Here is a 22,694-nt window from a genome sequence, read left to right as displayed (position 1 = left end):
ATTGGTTTAGACTTCCTACTTAATTAACCTAGGACTACCTCCAAATAGGAATAATAATGATAATGCTAACAGTAACAACAATGTTGCCCCCTTTCCTCTAGAACTTACAAGGATTTCTGTATCTCCAGGATGGCCCCACAGGAGACCACAGGGGCTGAGTTTCTCCCCAGGATGTAGATGTTGAAGAGAAATTGATGCTTGTGAATTTCAAGGAGACAATCATGTGTGCAGTTTCTGGACAATACACATTCTCTAAGAAGCAACAAGGTAGCAAAGCTTTCTGGTTGGTAGGTGTGAGATTGTGTTGATAGGGGACACTTAGTATATTTACAGTTTTTCTCTGGCCCTAGGGGCCTTGTCTCCAAAGCTCCTCATTAGCCAAATTGTTCTCTCTTCACTCCAATCCTGCAGCAGAAGGAAGGAAACTACTGGCTTGCTAATTCCCTGAGCCAGGATAAGCATGTGGCCTTTCCTCTCTCCTGCCTCTGGTACCAAAGCTCACAGTCTGGGATGATCAACAGCAAGATGCCCAACAGCAGATAGTCACCCTTCACCAAGTACCACTCGCTTTCCCAGGAGGCAGTCTCCCAAACATCAGCCATTCCTGATTGTCTTCATGGTTGTTGTTAATACCCTCATCGACTTGAAAGTGACACTTAATTGGCTCTTCTTTTAAACTCAGCAAAGTTTGTTTTTTGGTGCTGGTGATATTTTCTAATACATATTAAAATACACAGTTTTTAAAATACTGTCTGCATCCCATTTTGGAAACACTAATGAGTGCATCTCTACAGCTTCTAGATTTTTTTGCATCAGGAGCACCTGCTCAGGTAGCCTCCTCTGACTCTCCCCCTCGGCCAGGGTTCTTAATTTGGGGCTCTAGTCATTGATGGCACTCAACTATGACTGTACTGAGATCCAAGACTCTGGCAATTATTTGATGAAAGGCCACTTTGCCCTGTAAAATGCAACTACAAGGGAACAGTTTTTGCTCACCGTGGCTTAACACAGTGCCAGACCCAAATAGGAGCTGATAAAATATTACTGTGTGAGCCAGGAAATTGTTGCAACCCATGAGTTAGGTGCCATTATTATACGCATAATAGGAACCAATGATTGGAGGCAATGGTTTGCTGGGAAGTCAGGAAAAAGATCTGATTTGTAGCACTGATCGATTTCTGAGGTGTAAATTCTCCCCCCACAAATTCGAGCTCCCAGTCATTGAAGGCAGAGCTGGGCAGAGCTGTACGATCAGCTCTGCAGTGTGGACTTTCAGCTCATCACTGAGAGGGATTCTCTATTCTTCAAACTCCCCAAGCTTATTCATGCCTCAAGGCTTTTGTATCAGCATTTCTGGCATTTCTCTCTTTTGAAATGCCTTCTCCCAGATCTTCCCACAGTTGGCCTTTGTAATTCAGATTGTCAAATTAAAAAAAAAAAAAAAAAGAAAAATGCCACTTCGAATGCCAGTAAGGAATGACTTTATTAAGAGGGACTATTGCAGCAGGCTGAAACGCCTATTGTTAGCCAGAATCGTTTCAGGGAGGGAATGGAGGAACAAAGCTTTAATATGCGGAGGCCAGTGGCTGGAGAGGGAAGGAGGGACTTGTTAAAAACTGCTTTGTGGGCAGGGCTGGGGTGATAGTGGGGGTGAGGGTGAGCGGGGGCTGAGGGTAAAGTGCAGGATGGTGGAGGAGTGGGGAAGTGTCTTGAAACTTAACAAACTGCTTTAAAGAATTGCAATAACAGGAAAAGAGGAGGCAGGAAATGTTTGTTGCCAGGCACGTGGAGGAGGGGTGGGGATCTGGGACTGACGCAGAGCTAACAAGTTATAGTGCTGGAAGTTCTCACAAATAAACGGTCTCGCTGTCCTCGAGGCAGCTGGATTGTCTCGAGTCAATCCAGCCTCGGTTATGTCAAGCAACGTTTTAATCAGCCTTGTCAAGGTCTCCGCTGGAACATCAGCCCCCCAAAGAGTGCCTGTGTTCAACTACTACCAGTCATTCAGGTACCCCATTACCATTTACTTTTCTTCTAGCATTTGCGATTTGCTTTTTCTTTTTTTCTTTCTTTCTTTTTTGTTTTTAATATTTATTTATCTGGCTGCGCCGGATCTTCGTTGCCACGTGCGGGATCTTCCTCGCGGCATGCGGGATCTTTTAGTTGCGGCATGTGGGATCTAGTTCCCTGACCAGGGATGCAACCTGGGCTCCCTGCATTGGGAGCGCGGAGTCTTAGCCACTGGACCACCAGGGAAGTCCCGCCATTTGCTTTCTTCCTTATTTGATTTTTCTGTGTATATGTTGTGTTGTTTATTTTACATTCCTCGTATTGAGAATAGTGCATGGTATACAGTAAGCACTCAATAACATCAATTCAATGAATGAATAATTACCCTGTAAAAATACGCAACAATTTAGACTTCCGTAGGCAGCGAACCACTCTATTGATATCGCTGAATACAGTCGACCCTGGGGGTCGGTAGATCCGCGATTGGCTGAATCCGCAGACTCGGGACCCGCTGAATGGGCGGGCAGAATGTAACACTATACCATGTTACATAAGGGACTTGAAAGTCCCTGGCTTTTGGTATGCGTGGGGCGGTGGTCCTGGAACCAATACTCCGCAGATACTGAGGGACGACTGAACTTGGTATCTTTACTTGTACAATTAAAAGGAACTAGTGTAAACAGGGTGTGTATTCTTTGGTTTAACAATAATCCTATATAAATCAGTAACACTGAGCCTGTTACTATTTGCTCTAGATGACTGTGTAAATCTAGTCAGGGAGAATCGGGTGTGTCTTTTAAGCCTTTAGTCCTTTCAGTTGTATGATAGATAAAAGTCAGTGACCTTGTGCATTTCTCCTGACAGAAAGCTTGCTGCAGCTGAGATGTAAGTGGACATTAGCCTGGCCCAAGCTCTTACCTCGCTGACTGTGGATTTCTGTGTCTTTCGGTGAGTAACGAATAAGAGCTCGTGGCAGGGGCTCCCCACTGCCCTTCACTTTGTAAGATAATTTTTACCCTGCAGAACCTTTTCTCTTGACTGTGGGCATCCGGGTGCATCTGAGATTGAGGTATCTTGTGAAATGAAATTTTTCAGTTAATTTATGTTGGGTAAGCGTCGACTGAAAAAAGTGCACAATGTGCGAGTTGTGAGTTAAGTTTTATTTGGGGTAAAATAAGGACTATAACCTAGGAGACAGCCTCTCAGATAGCTCTGAGGAACTGATCCCAAAAAGGTAGGGGGGAGGTCAGTATACATGTGATTTGGGTGAAGGGGGACACGTGCAATGAAGCACACTTGTTGGCAGAGGGTTGCTACTAGTCATGAGGAACAGATGTCTCTGTCAATGATTTTAGTCCTTTTCTAGATAGAAGAAGATGCAAGAAATTGGTCTCATAAAATCTTCTCCTGAAGAATATCTAACTATCTGAAGACCTGTTCTGCCAGTTTTTCCCAGAGCACAGAGCGCCTCATTCCTCAGCTCTGCCCCGAACTCCTTTCAGGGTGTATTGAAGGTCAGCCACTGCAGTGGCTAGTGACTTCATCCTTGTAGAGGCAGACGGCAGGTTTTCATCCACAAAGGCTTTGTTCACAGGGTGTCAGGATGGGCAATTTATTTACCTTTTAATTATGAGTTCTACTGTTAAGGTCGGCTTTGTTCTTTTCAAGCGAGCTCAGCTAACCTGACAACCCCCAACACTTGAAAGTCAAGACATTCTTTAAAAAGTGATGCAAATTTCATTAAGGTACTACCTGAAATGAGAGTTCAATTGACTTTATATGGAATGAGTTTTACCTAGTGCTGTGTTAATTAAATATTTGTTTTCCCCCAAACCATATAAAACATAATAAAAGCAAATTAGGCATCAACTTTTAAATGCAAGTAATTTGGTTATAAACGAGTATTCTCTTACAGAATTTGATGCTTCCTTTACTTAAATTGAATTCACATTATTTTAAAAACTCACTAACAAGCTTCTTGTTTTTATCATGTATTACATATGTTTTAGTGATTCTTATAATTTATTTTTTATTTATTTATTTATTTTAAAATTTTATTATTTATTTATTATTATTTTATTTTTGGCTGCGTTGGGTCTTCTGGCAGTGTGCAGGCTTCTCATTGTGGTGGCTTCTCTTGTTGCAGAGCCGGGCTCTAGGTGCACAGGCTTCAGTAGTTGTGGCTCATGGGCTCTAGAGCACAGGCTCAGTAGTTGTGGCGCATGGGCTTAGTTGCTCTGCTGCATGTGGGATCTTCCTGGACCAGGGCTTGAACCCGTGTCCCCTGCATTGGCAGGCGGATTCTTAACCACTGTGCCACCAGGGAAGCCCCCTATTCTTATCATTTAGTGTGTTCACACTGAAAAATTCCCCGGGTGAGTTTTTGTCTCCTGTCAGTGGTCCACAAATATTTATTACATGCCCACACCGAGCCTGTTACTCTTTGCTCAGGCCCACGGGTACAATGGCAAACAAAATTTATAAGGGTTAGGTCCTCTGGAGTTTACAGTCCAACCATCAAGCCTGCTTGTAAATGATAGCTGGTTTTGAGTTATTTTATTTTTTAAATTATTTTTTGGCCCTGCCCACGGCATGTGGGATCTTAGTTCCCTGACCAGGGGTGGAATCCATGCCCCCTGCATTGGGAGCAGAGAGTGTTAACCATTGGACCACCAGGGAAGTCCCTGAGTTATTTTAAATGAGAGCACGTCAATGGAGGACTCAGTCTAAGGGCTCATAAAGCCTCTCGGAAAAAAAAAAAAGTTATTGAAGCCAAAATCCACAGTCTTAGAAATGACTAGGATACAGACAGGCAGTGGGCTAGGCTGTGATGGGGCCAGGAATGGGGAGAGCATTTTAGCAGGAGGACTCTGCACATGTAAAAATCCCTGAAGCAGCTAAAATCCCTGGATTGTACCAGGATGTGAGCAAGACAGGACATGGCTGAAAAAAGAAGCAAGAGAGGAGGAAAGTGAACTAGATTGCAGGAGTCTCAGCCACATGACTTGTAATCTGGAAAGCAAGTTCAGGGTATAATTTAATTTAATGCTGGTGGGAAGCCATTGTGAACAGGGGCATCAACAATTAGATCTGTGTTTAGCAGAGCTCGCTGCACCATGAGGATGCATGGTGAGGATGGAGTGCAGAGGACAAGCTTGACTGGTGAAGAAAAGATTAAGGGTTAGTAGTAGGATTTAGGAATGAGTGATGGTAATCTAGACTCTTGATGTTTACAAAGTAGAAAAAATGATGATTTGGGGGACAGATTGAAGGTGGAATCCATACTCATTCATTTCTGAGCCCAGAATGCTGTACGCTTTACAGTGTGGCTAGTGATGTGCTAGTGACTGGGTATAGGGTTTTAATAAGAAAAGGCGGGCTTCCCTGGTGGCGCAGTGGTTGAGAGTCTGCCTGCCAATGCAGGGGACACGGGTTCGAGCCCTGGTCTGGGAAGATCCCACATGCCGTGGAGCGGCTAGGCCCGTGAGCCACAACTACTGAGCCTACGCGTCTGGAGCCTGTGCTCCGCAACAAGAGAGGCTGCGATAGTGAGAGGCCCGCTTGCCACAACTGGTGAGGGCGCTCACACAGAAACGAAGACCCAACACAGCCAAAAGTAAATAAATAAATAAATTAAAAAAAAACCCTAATGAATTATGTATATGTGCCTTGAATCATATGGTTTCTTATTAAAAGAAAAAAAAGAAAAGGCCATTCTCTTGGACATTACAATCTAGTGGAAGAGAAAATATAAGTAAGCAAAAAACTAAATATATAATTACAAATTCTGAGGGCTACATAGGAAGAATAGAGAGAGCTCAGACAATAAAATAAGATAGGCTTTATATTAAATATGGGGCTCACAATAAAGGTGATTCTGAGGAAATGACATTTAAATGGACAGAAAAATGACAAAGGAAAAATTATCCATGTGTGGCAGGAAACGGGGAAGAATTTAGTAGTTGGGATTTTCTCTGGAGAGAGCACCATTGAAGAAATGATTGGAGTTGGGTGGAGAGAGGGTGTGGCTTGGATTAGTCTTTGTCAGTTTCTGCTGTGTGGTAGGGTGGAGAAGTCTACAAAGGAATAGTTTTAGGTTTCAGGTGATGGCTGCCTTTGGGGGATGCGGGAAAAAGTGTGCCCATATTTTAAAATTTCAATGGTTGTTGTGGGCTGATGGAGAGGAGTCAAGGATTCTGTGAGTTTTAATTGAGTTGAGCCCACAGGAGGGGAGAAACGCTTATCAAATAATTAATCTTCAGTTTTAATTAATTATAGCTGTGGGGTGGGGTAAAGGGTGTGATACCAGTGATGCCTTCTGCCTGCTCTGAATACCTAGAGCATTAGTACTCCTTACTGAGAGTGCAGATGTTTGAAGTGAAAACAGTTTTGGGGAAGAGATAAGTTCAGTCTGGTAAGTTTCTTCAAAGGTGCCTACAAAACGTTTAGATGGCCGTAGTTGAAAAGGCAGCAGGAATACATGAGTCTTAAGCTCAGATTTGAGTTCTCAAACTGGAGATTTGGGTGTTATGAGCATAGAGATGGAATTTATTTATTTATTTATTTATAATATTTATTTATTTGGTTGCACCGGGTCTTAGTTGCGGCACGTGGGCTCCTTAGTTGTGGCAGACGAACTCTTAGTTGTGGCATGTATGTGGGATCTAGTTCCCTGACCAGGGAATCTAACCCAGGCCCTCTGCATTGGGAACGCGGAGTCTTCCGCTGCGCCACCAGGGAAGTCCCGAGATAGAATTTAATTTCAAGGGAATGCATATCTGTGGAATACACAGAATAAGGTGAGAGATAAGGGCCAGTACTGAGCCTTGAGGACAGTCAACAGTGGGAGAGGAGCTGGCCAATGAGCCTGAAAGAGAGTGGCCAGAGAAATAAGATGCCAACCAGAAGATTATGGTCACAAAAGCCCAGAACAGAGGCTGATTTATAGAAGAAAGTAGTGATAGAATTTTTCTGATGAACGAACTAAGTCTAAGACAGAATGGCATTCACTGGATTAATCCTCTTAAATCCTTGGCAGTTTTGGCAGAGCAGTGTCAGTGAGGTGGTGGTGAGACAGAAACCAGTTTGGAGTGTAATTAAGGGAGGTGAGGAAATGGGGAGAATGAGAGGGTAGACCAGTCTTTCCAGAAGCTGGATGGAGAAAAGGAAGAGGCACTGAGCAGTAACTGTAGGGCCAAGTGGGACCCAAGGCATGAATTTGTTTCAAGATGGGAGATTTTAAATTTTTTTCAGATGAACAAGAACGTTTATTTAGAAAGAAGAGATGCAAGGCAATATGTATTAGAAAATACAAGGCAATGTTGAGAAGATGTAAAAATATGCAATCACTTATCTTAAGATAACTCTCAAACTTTAGAAAAATTACAAAGGAAAAAGGAAAAAAAATTAGCAAGGAAAATACCTGTCTCCAAGCCCATGCACTTTCTCTTCATTTTTTTTTTAACATTCCTTTTTTTTTTTTTTTAATATTCTTTTCCATTATGGTTTATCATAGGATACTGAATACAGTTCTCTGTGCTATACAGTAGGACTTTGTTGTAAGATGGGACATCTTTGATTATGTTTCAATGTTAGAAGTATGAGTACAGTGGAGTAGAAGTTGATGGTGATGGAAAAGAGCAAAGGAATAATTAATAAAGCAAGCTTTCTGAGAAGGTAGGAAGGGATTAGACCAGTGGTTCTTAAAGGGGAAATTTTGCCCTCTACGGGACATTTGGCAATACCCCTTTCACAACTAGAGGGGATACTACTGACATCTAGTGGATACAGTCCAGGGATTCTACTAAGCATCCTACAATGACAGGATGGTACCCCCATAACAAAGAAGTACCCAGCTCAAAATGTGCCAAAGGTGGGAAACATGACATAGCAAAGTAGCAGATACTGACTTTAGATAAGAAGGCAGACATCTTGTTTGCAAAGTGAAAGAAACCATGATGCTGTGGAACTACTTCTGTACTAGTGGCAAGAAAATGAGGAATCCTTCCTTCATTGTTAGAGTTTCTCTGCAAAGTAAGATGTAAGATCATTTGTTATTGAAGAGATAAGGTTGAGACCATATGAGATTCAAAATCTTGCAGGAATTGTGAAAAGGTCTTTGGATAACTAGGAGGTTAAATTGCCTGTTGGGCTTTTCCTTTAGTGTTGAAGCCCCATTTAGAGTACGTGGACTCAAATTTTTAGTGCTTCCCGTATAACTTATTGGATAGGAATTGCCCAGGCAGGATAGACAGATGGTTGGCATTATCTAAGGCAGGTGTTATGATTCCTCAGAGAAGAATTTGAGGTTTTAGAAAATATATTAATTGAAGTGATGGGCCATGGCATTTCATATTTAGTGCCAAGGAAATGAGGATTATAAATAGCAATATGGTGGAATTATGGATGGCTTGGAAGCTTCTATGAGGTAGGAAAGCAGATGCAATACAGGCAAAAAAGTGAACAAGATGGAAGTATACCTACTGTGTTCAGAAAGTGGGATGTCTGACTTTTTGCCTTCGTAGAGAGCAAGAGTCTCAGGTGATGATAAATTTAAGGTGTTCGGTTGAGATGTGGAAGCCATGGACGTTTGCTAGTTTATGCCCAAGAACATGGAATCATCTTGAATCAGAGCAGGGATGGGAGTTAAAATGAAGAATGGGAGTCAGGTGACAGTGACTTTAATGGGTCAGGTCTATATGTTGGTGCTAATTCAGGGGAGAAGCCAGTGAAGTGCCTCAGTGGAGATGGAATTTTTGATAAGTGGTGGGTAATGTGGTTTCATAATGTGGAGGATGTACATTAGGAATGGGGAAGGTCAAGAATACCCACTATATTGCTTTGAGGTTGTACGTGGCATGCAAAACAATGACCCAGGATCAAAGACAGCTTGAATCTGAAAGGAACACATACTGGATGCATGATGATGTAATTGTCCTAAGTGCAAAGGAGAAACAGAAAGCTTGTGAATCCTCTTGTTAATATTTCTTTATTTCAGAGCCCTGCCTGGGGTGGATCTTAGAAGCAATAAGAGGAGCATCCTTGTGCTCCTGGTTGCTGTCTGATCATATTTACTACTTACAGGCTTGCAAAATGGCAGCCCCACATCTGTCCACTATATGTGGTAAGTTCCTAGGGTAGATTCACTTTACCACGAATAAGTGGGCACAAAATAAGGGAGTTGAGTAGCCACAGGGGACTGGGAAGAAGGGGCTGAAATGAAAGGAGGTGGGTATGGAGCTCTACGAACACTTGGTGCCCCAGAATTTGCTCATGTCGGATTCAATGCCCTTTGGGATTTTAGAGGAAGGGCATATGTGCATGGTGGGGAGAGGGAAGAAAGAAAATTTAGGGGTGGCACCTCCTTATCCCATCCATTCGTTTTATAAAGCTGGGAAAGGTAACAACTCTCAACCTTTCTGACTTTCAACTTCCTTGCTAGGAAAGTTGAGACTATGTATGTGCCTAGAAACTCATGTCACCCTCTCCTCTAGCTCTGCCTGTCCTAGACCCTTCCTGTGCCCATGAGAGGATCACAGAGATGGAAAACTTCCACTCTGGGTTACAAGTGAGTCATAAATTTTTTTTCTTCCTCCTAAAATACATGCCTGTCCCCTGGGGTGAATGCATCTCCTTCCACTACTCTGGAGCCTCATAACCCAACCTGCATTTTGAAACTTCTGATGGTGGTTAAGGGACTTCCAAAAAATAATTCTTCTACTACCTTACTACTTACAGTTTTTTTTAGGCATCTCTTCTGCTTAGTGCTGTTAGTAGAAGAAGTAAAAAGTAAAAGAAGGATATAAGACTGTCTTAGCCTCAAAAAATGTATGGCCACCCTGTGGGAAATAATTTTTTCATTTAGGAAGTATTTCTCTCATTCTTGCAATGTGTTCAGGTCTCTGATTAACCCTGCAGATAGAAGAGAGGACAATTATGAACACATGTTCATCATGTGTTAGAGAGGCCTTAAATTCTTGAGGCTGGATGCAATTCCTTAAGGAGTGAGCATGAATAAAGAAGGAAAGATTCTGAGAACTGAGTCCTGGGTTAAATGAAGAGCCCTCAGAATCTTGAATTTACTGTGAAACAGGTCTTTCATTTCCAGTGCCATTGCGCATTATCCTCTCCCCAGGAACAGTGGTGGGGTTGGTGGCTGGTTGAGACAGAATGTGTTGTTATTTTAGAACTCAATAACCTTTGAGGATGTGGCCATGGACTTCACCCAGGAGGAGTGGGCATTGCTGAATTCATCTCAGAGAAAACTGTACAGAGATGTGATGCTAGAGAACTATAGAAACTTGGCTTCACTGGGTAAGACTAACAGAATCCCTTGATTTATTTACTGAATTTGAGCATGGATTTCTTGGGTGAGTAAGACCCAATCAACTTGTGATACACCTATAGGAGTTTTTTTTGTAGGGTTTTACTTTTAAGAAAAATTGCCATATTGAGGCATAATTCACATACCATAATTTACTCATTTGAAGTGTACAAAACAACGGGTTTTTTTGTCTAGTATATTCATATAGCTGTGCAACCGTCACCACTGTCTAATTCCATAACATTTTTGTTGCTCCGCCTACAGGGTGTTTCATTCCTCCCTGCCTGCAGCCCCTGGAGACAACTAATCTACTTCCCTTTTCTACAGGTTTCCCTATTCAGCATTTCATATTAATGGAATCATACCAAATGTGGTCTTTTGTGACTTACATTTTCACTTAGCATAATGTTTTCAAGGTTCATCCTTGTTGTAGCATATGTCAGTACTTATATCCTATTCACTGCTGAATAATATTCTCTTGCATAGATATACAACATTTTGTTTATCCATTCATCAGTTGATGGACATTTGGATTTTTGACACTTGCTGTTATGAATAATGCTGCTACAAACATTCACATACAAGTTTTTGTGTGGACATATGTTGTCCTTTGTCTTGGGTATATGCCTAAGAGTGAAATTGCTGGGTCATTTGGTAACTTTATACTTAACATTTTGAGGAACTGCCAAATTGTTTTCCAAACTGGTTGTATCATTTTACATTCCCTTCAGCAATGTATGCAGGTTCCAAATTCTCCACATTCTTACCAATACTTATTTCCTGTCTTTTTGATTATAGCCATCCTAATAGCTGTGAAATGGAATCTCATTGTGCTTTAGATTTGCATTTCCCTAATGACTAATGATGTTGAGCATCTTTTCATGTGTTTATTGACCATTTGTGTATCTTCTTTGGAGAAACCTCTATTTAAATCCTTTGTTCATTTGAAAATTGGACTGTCTTTTTTTCCTACTGAGCTGTGAATGTTCTTTTTATTTTTGAGATACAAATCCCTTGTCAGATACATGATTTGTAGATATATTTCATTCTGTGTGTTGCCTTTTCACTTTCTTGATAGTATCATTTGCAGCATAAAAGGTTTTAATTTTGAGAAAGTCAAATTTATGTACAAATTGGTATATTTTTTCTGGAATCAATTTTATTCCAATAGTTTATATGTCTATCATTATGCCAGTACAGTGCTGTTGATTGCTGAGCCTTGTAGTAAGTTTGAAATTGGAAAATGTGAGTTCTCCAACTTTATTTCTCTTTTTCAAGATTGTTTTGACTATTCTGGATCCCTTGCATTTTCATATGAATTTTAGGGTGGTTGGTCAATTTCTGCAAATAATCCAGGTGGGATTTTGCTAAAGGTCACATTAAATCTGTAGACCAATCTGGGAGTATTGCCAAATTAACAATATTATGTTTACCAAGCCATGAACATGGAATGTCTTTACATCTTATTGAGGTCTTCTTTAAATTCTGTCAACAATGTTTTGTACTTTTCAACATCTAAGTCAGACTTCTTTAGTTAAAATTATTGCTAAAGTATTTTCTTTATGATGCTGTTGTCAATGGAATTGTTTTCCTTTTTAGTTTTTAAATTATTTATTTCTCCTCTAGTTTTATTGAGATATAATTGACATACAAGACTGTATAAGTTTAAGATGTATAACATAATGAATTTGACTTACATACATCAGGAAATTACTAAGTTTAGTGAACATCCATCATCTGGTAGGTGCAAAAGAAAAAAAAATTTTTTTTTTTAATTTAATTTTTTAATTTTTGGCTGCATTGGGTCTTCATTGCTGTGTGCGGGCTTTCTCTGGTTGCGTCGAGTGGGGGCTACTCTTCGTTGTGGTGCGCGGGCTTCTCATTGCAGTGGCTTCTCTTGTTGTGGAGTACGGGCTCTTAGGTGCATGGGCTTCAGTAGTTGTGGCACACGGGCTCAGTAGTTGTGGCTTGCGGGCTCTAGAGCGCAGGCTCAGTAGTTGTGGCACACGGGCTTAGTTGCTCCACGGCATGTGGGATCTTCCCGGACCAGGGCTCGAACCCTTGTCCTCTGCATTGGCAGGCGGATTCTTAACGACTGCACCACCAGGGAAGCCCTGAAAAAAATTTTTTTTTCCTTGTGGTAAGAACTCAGGATTTACTCTCAACAACTTTCATGTGTAATGTATACCAGTGTTAATTATATTAATTATGCTGTACATTACATCCCTAGTACTTACTTATCTTATAATTGGAAGTTTGTGCTTTTTGACCATTTTCATCTAATTCTCCCTCCCCCAACTTCCCCACCTGGTAACCACAGTTCTGATCTCTTTTTCTCTGAGTTTTCTGTTTGTTTGTTTTTGAAGTACAGTTGACCTACAACACTGTTAGTTTCTGGTGCACAACATAATGATTCGATATTTCTATACATTGCAAAATGATCACCATGGAATTGTTTTCTTGATTTCATTTTCAGTATGTTCATTTCTAGTCTATGGAGATACAGTTGATTTTTGTATATGACCGTGTACCTTGCTATGTATTGAACTTCCTTATTCTAATAGTTTTTTTTTTTGTAGACTCCTTCAGATTTTCTATTTATAAGCTCATGACTTCTGGGAATAGAGAGAGTTTTTCTTCTTTCTAAATTGGATGCCGTTTATTTCTTTTTTCCTGGCCTAATTCCCCTGGCTAGAAATCCCAGTATAATGTTGAAAAGAAGTGGTGAGAGTGGACATCCCTTTCTTATTCCTAATCTTAGGGGAAAGTTTTCAGTCTTTGTCCATTAAGTATATTTATAATAGGTGATTTTAAATCTTTGTCTACTGAATCCTAACTCTGGGCCCCTTAAAGGGACATTTTCTGTTGGCTGCTTTTCTTCCTCCTGTATATGTGGGATACTTTCCTGTTTCTTTGCTTAATCTACTGACACTGGGTTATGGTGAAGGAAAGTACAGCGTTTATTGCAGGGCACCAAGCAAGGGAGTGGGAGGAAAGCCTCAGATCCACCCCAACTTGGCCTTTGAGTTAGGAGGTTTTTTAAAGGAAGAAAAAAGAGGCTGGGATTAATCATTGTCTTGTCACATTTCTGTGACATTTCTTAGTCATGGTTTTGGGAGTCAGGATGTCTCTGGTTTAAGATTCTCTGGCCTGGTGGTCCATGGCTTAGGGGTCTGCTAGCTCATCTTGCCCTGGAGAAAAAACTTGAGTTGGTACATTAATGATAATATCTATAATAGCAATTTTAGTACATTAATGATGTTATCAACAACAGCAATTTTAGTCATCTGACTGGTTGATTAGTGTTTAGTTAGCACAGGATTGAGGTCAGAGGGGATAAGAAAGAAAGGGAATAAAGTTTTGGATAGAAAGATTAATAATCATAAACTTGGTAAGGGAACTCAATTTTAGGGGGATTTGGTTTCATTGCTGTCTTTTGTTGTTTTCTTGTTGGTACTTATTTGTTTAGTGACTTTTCTTTTCTTTTTTGTTTAGTGACTTTTCTAGATGAATTCTACAGATTCTGTATTCCTTGCACTGTGCAGCCATAGAGCTTTCTCCTATGGTTTTTTTTTAAAAAAAAAATACATAATTTTAAAAGCCTGGCTTCCTGGGTGTCACTAGCTGGTCATTATAATTTAGTAGTCCACCAATGATTGGTAAAAAGATTTTCTTAAATGCCTTGCCTGTATCTCTTCTACCCTTTGCCAGGGGGATCTATGGGAGAAGTCACAGCTTTAAGCTTCAGGCAAGGCACAGCTTACAAGACAGGCTTAGCTTTCACTTCCTGCTTGGGCTTGGACAGGGTCTTAAAGTCCACCAAAGGTAAGTGACTTGGGACTTATTCTTTCCTAGATATTTCCTGGGCATGTGCGTAGCCTCACTCATGCACACAGCCTTTTAGATCCCCAGGAACTTGTTGGGAGCTTCTCAAAGTTCCCTGTGGTTTGTCTAGTTCTTGTTTTCCTTTCAAATTCCCAGCCAGCCTTCTGTTTTCCCCAAGTGAAATCAGAGCCTTAAGCATATGGGGATGTTACTAGCTGGTTGCCATTGTTTGGGTAATGCCTTGGGGTTAAGGGCTTTTTTTATCTGCTAAGCTGAGCTCTGAGTAAAAACAAATAGCCACACCACCCTGAGTGTAGAGATTTTCTAGGGAGCTGCAAGTTTAGAAAAAAAAAATATTGTCTGTGTTCTGGGGATGGTTCTTTGAACAGAGCTCCCAAAGAGGTCAGACCTCTCTGTTGACTGCAGCACTACTGGTTTTGGCCATTTTTTCTTCTTTTTTTTGGCTGCGCCATGTGGCTTATGGGATATTAGTTCCCTGACCAGGGATCAAACCCAGGCCTTTGGCAGTGAGAGCACAGAGTCCTAACCACTGGACCACCAGGGAATTCCCAAGGGATGGGAATATTCTTAAATTAAAATGTCACAGATTTTGTTCTTTTACCAAGGTTCAGTAATTTCTCTTGGAAAGACAATTTTCCATTTATGGAAAGTTGATCTCTGAAATGCTTTACTTTTGCTTTCTCTGTTAGAATTTTGTCATTTTGCTGCTTATAAAGTCATAACTGCCTATCTTCAGAACCTCAAAGACCAAGTTGTTGTCACAGTTTGATGGTAGTTTTTGTTGTACACTGCATGGTCCTCTCATATGTATCATTCCCCATAATAGGACATCAACTCAGCAAGCCTCCTCTCATCACCCAGATGGAGCAGGAAGATGAAATGGAGATAGTAGAGAGAAGAATTCACCAAGACACCTGTTCAGGTGAGCACCAGGCATATATGAATGTCTTACCTACAAGATCTGTTCCCTGTGCTATACATCCCACTATTTTATACTCTAGGAACTTGAGGTTATGTTTCCCATTTGTTTCAGATTGGGTTGGGGCATTACCTGCTTTTTGTCAGCATATTGTCACCATGTCTTTTACAAAACTTTTTCCCACTTTGTTCAGATGAGCTGATTCTCCTTAAAACCAAACAACCACAGCAAAAACAACGTATTTTGGCGAAATATACGCTCAATGGCAAGAAGGTAAGAGTCACATGGGATAATTTCTTGTCCTCACATTAGAAGTCCAGAATTCTATAAGATAGAAAAGGACTAGAGGGTAATATGAGTGATATCACACTCATTTCACCAATAGAAAGCAGAAGATTCTCTAAGTATTCATTTGAAGGAAACTCATAACTTAGTTCCAAAAATGGTTACAGAGAATCCCCAAAGTAAATATTTGCATAATGGAATTAGTTGTTAAATGTTTAAGATACTCACTCTAAGGCAATTTTATCTTAAATCTGTTGAAGAGACTCCAGTGAAGCCATCTGGTAGAGCAATCAGCTTATTCAAGCTGATAAACTCAGTCTGAAACTGCATATTCACTAAGAAAATGTGGAACTCTCATGCTAATAAAGTGCTCATTAGATGTATCAGAATTTATGTCGGGGGAGATTCTCAGTCATGAACATGGTAAATCCTGTGATCGTAACTCATATTTTAATCAATAGGAACAAGCTCTTGGAGGCAATCCCATTCAATGCAGTGAAATTGTTGAAGCCTTCAGTGTGAAATCTAGCATTACTCAGAATAAAATTTACCCTAGCAAGAAACCCCATCGATACCTTGACTCTGCAAAAGGCCTTAGAGATTCTTCACATCTTAAGCCACCTGAGGGAATTCTTCCTCGGGAAAAATCTTATGAATGTAAAAAAGATGAGAATGCCTTCCTCAGGAGTTCTAACTTAGCTGGGCACAAGAGACAACATACAGAAGAGGCATCCTATGAGTGCAGTGACTTGGGGAAAGTCGTAAATTCAATCTCATACCTTAAGAAGGATGAAAGAACTCACATTAGAGAGAAACCTGTTGAGTGTAATCAGTGTGGTAAAGTATTACAGAGCCATTCATCCATTAAGTTGCACATGAGAACCCACACTGGAGAAAAACCGTTTAAGTGTGATCAGTGTGGGAAAGCCTACAGCTCAAGCTCTTACCTTACGCGTCACAAGAGAATTCATACCGGGGAGAAGCCGTATGAGTGCCGTGACTGTGGAAAAACCTTCCGCGATAGCTCACTTCTCAGACAACATTCAGGGACGCATTCAGGAGAAAAACCTTACAAATGTGATCAATGCACCAAAACCTTCAGTAGAAGCTATAGGCTTACCATACACCAGACGACACATACTGGAGAGAAACCCTATACGTGCAATGATTGTGGGAAAACCTTCAGTATTCTCCCATATTTTAAAAGACATAAGAGAATCCACACTGGAGAGAAGTCCATTGAATGTAGCCATTGTGGTAAAGCCCTGAGTAGTAAGTCATCTCTTAAGATACACCTACGGATACATACTGGAGAGAAACCTTTCAAGTGTGATAAATGTGGGAAAGCTTTTAGCCTGAGCTCCAACCTTATCACGCACAAGAAAATTCATACTGGAGAGAAACCCTGTAAGTGCAATGACTGTGGGAAAGCTTTCAGGGATCGTTCATGTCTTAAGGAACATGTGAGAATTCACACTGGAGAAAAACCCTTTACATGTAATCAATGTGGAAAAGACTTCAGAGTGAAATCTTTCCTTGTTTTACACAAGAAAATTCACATGAAATTGACACATGAATGTAAGGAATGTGGGAAAACCTTCCGTGGTCTCTTATCTCATAGGAGGCATATGAAAATCCATACCAGGGACAAGAAACCTTTTAAGTGCAGTCAGTGTGGAAAAGCTTTTACCAGGCATGTGTCCCTTAAAGTACACATGAGAACTCACACTGGAGAGAAACCCTATGAGTGTAATCAATGTGGAAAATCCTTCAATGTTAAGTGTAATCTCATTGTGCACAAAAGAATACATACTAAAGAAAAACCCTATAAATGCAATGTCTGCGGGCAAGGTTTCAGTAAATCCTTACCCCTTCGGCGTCATGAGAGAACTCATGCTCAATAAACCCCCTTTTAATGATATCCATGTAAAGTAGCTTTCAGTGAACTCTCAATCTTTAAGACATACAACCAAATGCTAGGTGAAAAGAACTGGTTGTGAAGAATGTGAGAAAGCCTCTAAGTAATGCATATATGGAAGAAACCTAAGTTACGCAATGACTGTGAGAAATCCTTTATTCATTCATTATCCCTTAGAAGATATAACGCTGAAGGGAAAATGTTTTAATATCTTCAAGACTTGTTACTTGAGAAAAATAAACGCCTAATGTTTTAAGCCACCATGTTTTCCATGTGTTTGTTCCTTTGTTTTGTGTGTGTGGTGGTGGTAGGGAGGTTTTTCGTTTTTCTTTTTTCACTCCTAATTGACTAGTCACTAACCAATAGAGTCCACAGATGGTCAGTTTTTAAAAATAAATTTTTATATATGGTAACAAAAGTGAAAAATTATTTGGTACAGGGATGTATGTTTAATAGATGTTTACCTATTGGATAAAGCTCTTAAGTTGTGCTTACAAATCATCTGTGTACCTGTATATTTCATGTGTCCTAACCTACCATTGCCTGCACAAGGTCTGTAATGAACCTTCCCATGAAGATTGCAGATGGTGAAATTCTCCTTGGAATTCTGAACTTTTTCCAACACATTTTGTTTACATTTAACATGTACAAGAATGTACAATTGCATGAATTTTTACAAGGTAGAACACTTCTGTATTAACTACTGTACACTCTGGTTAAGATATAGGGTATAATAGGCACCTGAGAATCATTCTTTAATGCTCTTTCCATTACTAATCACTCTGATTCCTACCACCAGAATGTAGGTACTCTATGAATCATGTCTTTTTAATTTTTTAAGTTAAACTATAGTTGATTTACAATGTTGTCTTCGTTTCTGGTGTACAGTAAAGTGATTCAGTTATAGATATATATACATATTCTTTTTCATATTCTTTTCCATTATGGTTTATTATAGGATATTGAATATAGTTCCCTGTGCTATACAGTAGAATGTAGGACTTTGTTGTTTATCTATTTTATATATAGTAGTTTGTATCTGCTAATCCTAAACTCCTAATTTATCCCTTCCTCACCCCTTTTCCCTTTGGTAACCATGAGTTTGTTTTCTATGTCTGTGAGTCCGTTTATGTTACCTAAATAAGTTCATTTGTGTCTTTTTTTTTTTGGCCACGCTGCGAGGCTTGCGGAATCTTAGTTCCCCGACCAGGGACCGAACCTGGGCCCAGGCAGTGAACGCTGAGTCCTAACCACTGGACTGCCAGGGAATTCCCTGGAGTCATGTATTTTAAAAACAACTTTACTGAGATATAATTCACATACCACAAAAGTTCGCCCATTTGAAGTGTAAAATTCAATGATTTTTAGTGTATTTAAGGTTATGTGCACTCTGTGCCTGATACCGTATGTTATCATTTGTGCCTGGCTTCTTCTACTCAACATTACATTTTTGAGATTCATTTTTGCTGTTGCATTTAGCAGGAGTTTATTTTCATTGTTGCATAGTTTTCTATAGAATGAATATGCACACTTTATCATTCAACTGTTTTGAATATTTTATCTGTTTATAGCTGGGATTTTTTTTTTTTAATTAATAGCTACTCTATTTATTATTTTTAGCTGTGTTGGGTCTTCGTTTTGTGTGAGGGCTTTCTCTAGTTGCGGCAAGCGGGGGCCACTCTTCATCGTGGTGCACGGGCCTCTCACTATCGCGGCCCCTCCCGTTGTGGGGCACAGGCTCCAGACGCGCAGGCTCAGCAGTTGTGACTCACGGGCCCAGTTGCTCCGCGGCATGTGGGATCTTCCCAGACCAGGGCTCGAACCCGTGTCCCCTGCATTAGCAGGCAGATTCTCAACCACTGCGCCACCAGGGAAGCCCTATAGCTGGGATATTTTACAAATGGCTCTGACACAAACATTGTTGTACATGTTTTTTGATTCACAATTGTACATATTTTTGTTGGGTATGTATTTAGGAGTGCAATATCTATGGTCATATTTATTCAAAACTACCAAAGAATATTCCAAAGTAGTTGCACCAATTTACATTCCCAGTCTCTTGCCAATATTTCACATTGTCTTTTCAGTTTGGCCATTTTGATGAGTATGGAGTGCCATATTTTGATTTTTAAAATTTTATATTGAACTACTTTTACACTTCGACAAAAGTTGCAATAATAGGGAGTTGCTGTATATCCCTCAGGGTTTCTCAGTATTAATGCAATCAGTTTATCAGTCACTTCCTTTATGATTAGTGCTTTTTTGTGATTTCTTTAAGATTGTTGGTTTATGTCTATTTTTCAGGCAACCTCGAAAAGCCTGCCCAAGTAACTAGTAAATTGGTTTCCTTGCTACCTCTTTCCTACAATAGTACTAACTTCATTCATGTAGGGACTTTAGTTAAGAAAGGAGAAAATTTTCTTAAGTGACTGTGTGGCAATGATCCCATGATACATTCCCTGCATCCCTGGGTCTCTGTCCCTATGGGGACTTAAACCACTCTGGTTCCCTTGTCCTTTAGTAATAATCTCTGGCTCAGAGAAGGCTGGGAGTTGGTCTTAGGAGGAGGCCATCAGGTCCCTTAAGGTTAGACCTGAGAATCCAAGAATGCGATACCCTGGATGTGAGAGGAAACGTGGGAAGAAAATGACATATACCTGTCTGTCCTCTCAGGGTCAGGAAGTCAGCCATGAAGGAGCTCTCCCTTCTAGCATCTGTGCTCCTTAAGGATATGAGCTGCCTGGGAGAAGTAATGACAGTACACATTTGGCTAATGAGCTTTGGAAACTGAGCCCTCAGGGCCATAGAGACTGAATATAGTCTATCTGTGACCACTCTACTCAACAGCCCTACTCAGGTCAGGAAAGAGCATACTGGAGTCTCCTTCTGAGATGATCCCTCTTGCCCAGCATCCAGTTGCCTTACTTGGTCCATCTGCCCTTCCTGGGGACAGATTTTCCATCCCCATCCTTCAATATCCAGAGGAAAGGTGAATGAGTACATTGATGGCTCCAAGGTAATCTGAAGTGCCCAATAAATGCAGTGAGAAATTGAACAGTTTATTTTTTTAACCAGCCTATCTGGAGGACATCCAAGAGGTAAGATAAAGTTCAGTGGAATTACAAGTGAGATGACAAGTTTTTGACATTCTTGATATATTTACTTTTCCACTTTCATCCAATTTGCAATCAGCTTTCATCATTTCTGGCTCCTATTCTGTCTTTAAATCCAAGGGACTCCTTCCCCACCTGAGTATGAATTAGCCCCTTCAGAAATCTGGCAGATGTTTTTACAATTCTCTGGTTTCCCTCATTTATTTGGTAGTGAGTGGGGCTGGAGTGACGTGAGTTTGGCTTCTCAATTTTCCCAGTCCTCATTCCAGATTTCATCCTTAGAGAAGTCAATCAAGTCTTGTCCTTATTTCTTACTTGTGAGGACTCTGGGAGAGGACGTTGAGCCTACTGTTTAGTCTTTCTTTGAAAACCCCCAGACAAAACATTACAAAATATTTTAAACCATGAGAACTGCACAGCGAGCAGTAAAATAAACAGCCATGCAATCACCTTCCAGAATTAATGCCAAGCTTTTGCCATATTAGCTTCAGCCACCTTTAAAAAATTGTGACGAAGGCAGACATCATTACAGAGCATGCTAGGTGCTCAGAAGAAAAGCACCAGGACAGAAGTCCAGACCCACGAGATTACAGAGTAAGCAGGGTCTCAGTGCAGTCACAGGAAAACTTACATGTGTGTTGGAGCACATGGGCATGTGAACCTGCCTTTTCAACTATAAGTTGTATGAAATGTAGGTATAGGTCAAGTATTTCTTTTTCTTTTTTTCTTTTTTTTGGCTGCGTTGGGTCTCTTTGGCTGCGCGCGGGCTTTCTCTAGTTGCAGCACGTGGGGGATACTCTTTGTTGCAGTGCGCAGGCTTCTCATTGTGGTGGCTTCTCTTGCTGCAGAGCACGGCCTCTAGGCATGCGGGCTTCAGTAGCTGCGGCGTGCGGGCTCACTAGTTGTGGCGCACGGGCTTAGTTGCTCCCGCGGCATGTGGGATCTTCCCGGACCAAGGCTCGAACCCCTGTCCCCTGCATTGGCAGGCAGATTCTTAACCACTGCACCACCAGGGAAGTCCCTGTAGCTTACTCTTGACATTTTCTTTCTTTTTTAAAAATTGAGATATAATTGACATAGAACATTGTATTAGTTTTAGGTGTACAATATAATGATTTGATATATGTATCTATTGCATGATGATGGGCAAAGAACAGCTTTCATGTCAAAGTTAAGGGAGATATGAGGCTGCTGGGTTCATTTCAGAAGGACTGCAGAGGCAAGCTGAGGAGACTTTCACTGGCCAAAGATACGACAATTTGAGAATTAATATAAATAATAACTGCAGTGTATTGAAATATATCTAATGCATTTAAAATCCAGGGAGTTCATGATGACATAATGTTCATCATTGGATAATGCTGAAAACCAATTATTTAAAAAAGTTATGAACACAGGGATCAAGAAGTATTCTGTCTTTCTTATAAGAACTCAATTTCTTATAAGAAATCAACCTATTTTTTACAAAATATTTATTTAGTTATTTGGCTACGCCAGGTCTTAGTTGCAGCACGAGGGATCTTCATTGCCGGTGTGGGATCTTCAGCTGCGGCATGTGGGATCTAGTTTCCTGACCAGGGATTGAACCCGGGCATCCTGCGTTGGGAGAGTGGAGTCTTAGCCACTAGACCACCAGGGAACTCCCAGAAATCCACCTATCTGATTCGGGAAATTTCGTCTTTATGGAAGTATTTCAGCCAATAACTGAATAAAGAATTAAAATGTCAGCATTTTGTAACTCCTGATGAATTAATAGATCTAGGCAATAATTATTACAAGAAGACAAATAGGCAATGTGTTCTTCCTCATGAATATATTTAAGGATGTTTGCCAAAAATTGAACCTAAATTTAGTCAAGATTCTAGACTAGAAGTAGGCACATCTTTTTCAGTAGAGAGCTAAATAGTAAATGTGTTAGGTTGTGTGGGCTATACGGTCTCTGTCACAAGTATTCTCAACTCAGACGTTGTAGCGGGGAAGCTGCCGTGGACCATAAATAAACAAATGGCTGTGTTCCAGTAAACCTTTATTTACTGAAATAAGCAGCAGGCAGAATTTTGTCCACAGACTGCATTTTCCCAAACTGTATTCTAGAATACAGTCTTAATAATTTTATTCTGGAGTTATTTGCTCGGAGGCATCTTAAGGGAGAAGACAACATTCCATGACTATTTTCCTGTGAGTACATACCCCTACTTGACAAAGAATAGATGGACTGTAAAAGCTTGGGACGGGGTGGTGTGGCGCGAAGTTTTGTGGGAATGTAAAGCAAGAAAAGGA

The 22,694-nt window shown here is 40.6% G+C and overlaps 1 protein-coding gene across 1 annotated transcript; it reads left to right on the top strand.

Annotated features, from left to right (window-relative positions):
- Positions 1–9,102: 9,102 nt before the first annotated feature.
- On the top strand, positions 9,103–17,287 carry LOC137758711 (zinc finger protein 431-like). The gene is made up of 6 exons (XM_068534708.1): positions 9,103–9,133; positions 9,504–9,577; positions 10,197–10,323; positions 15,006–15,101; positions 15,292–15,371; positions 15,845–17,287. Exons 1-6 carry the CDS (start codon positions 9,103–9,105, stop codon positions 17,285–17,287), a joined length of 1,851 nt encoding a protein of 616 aa, XP_068390809.1.
- The last annotated feature ends 5,407 nt before the right edge of the window (positions 17,288–22,694 follow it).

This window comes from Eschrichtius robustus, chromosome 2 (genome assembly GCF_028021215.1).
Source record: "Eschrichtius robustus isolate mEscRob2 chromosome 2, mEscRob2.pri, whole genome shotgun sequence".
Taxonomy (NCBI): Eukaryota; Metazoa; Chordata; class Mammalia; order Artiodactyla; family Eschrichtiidae; genus Eschrichtius; species Eschrichtius robustus.
This window is presented reverse-complemented; position numbering and strand designations above follow the sequence as displayed.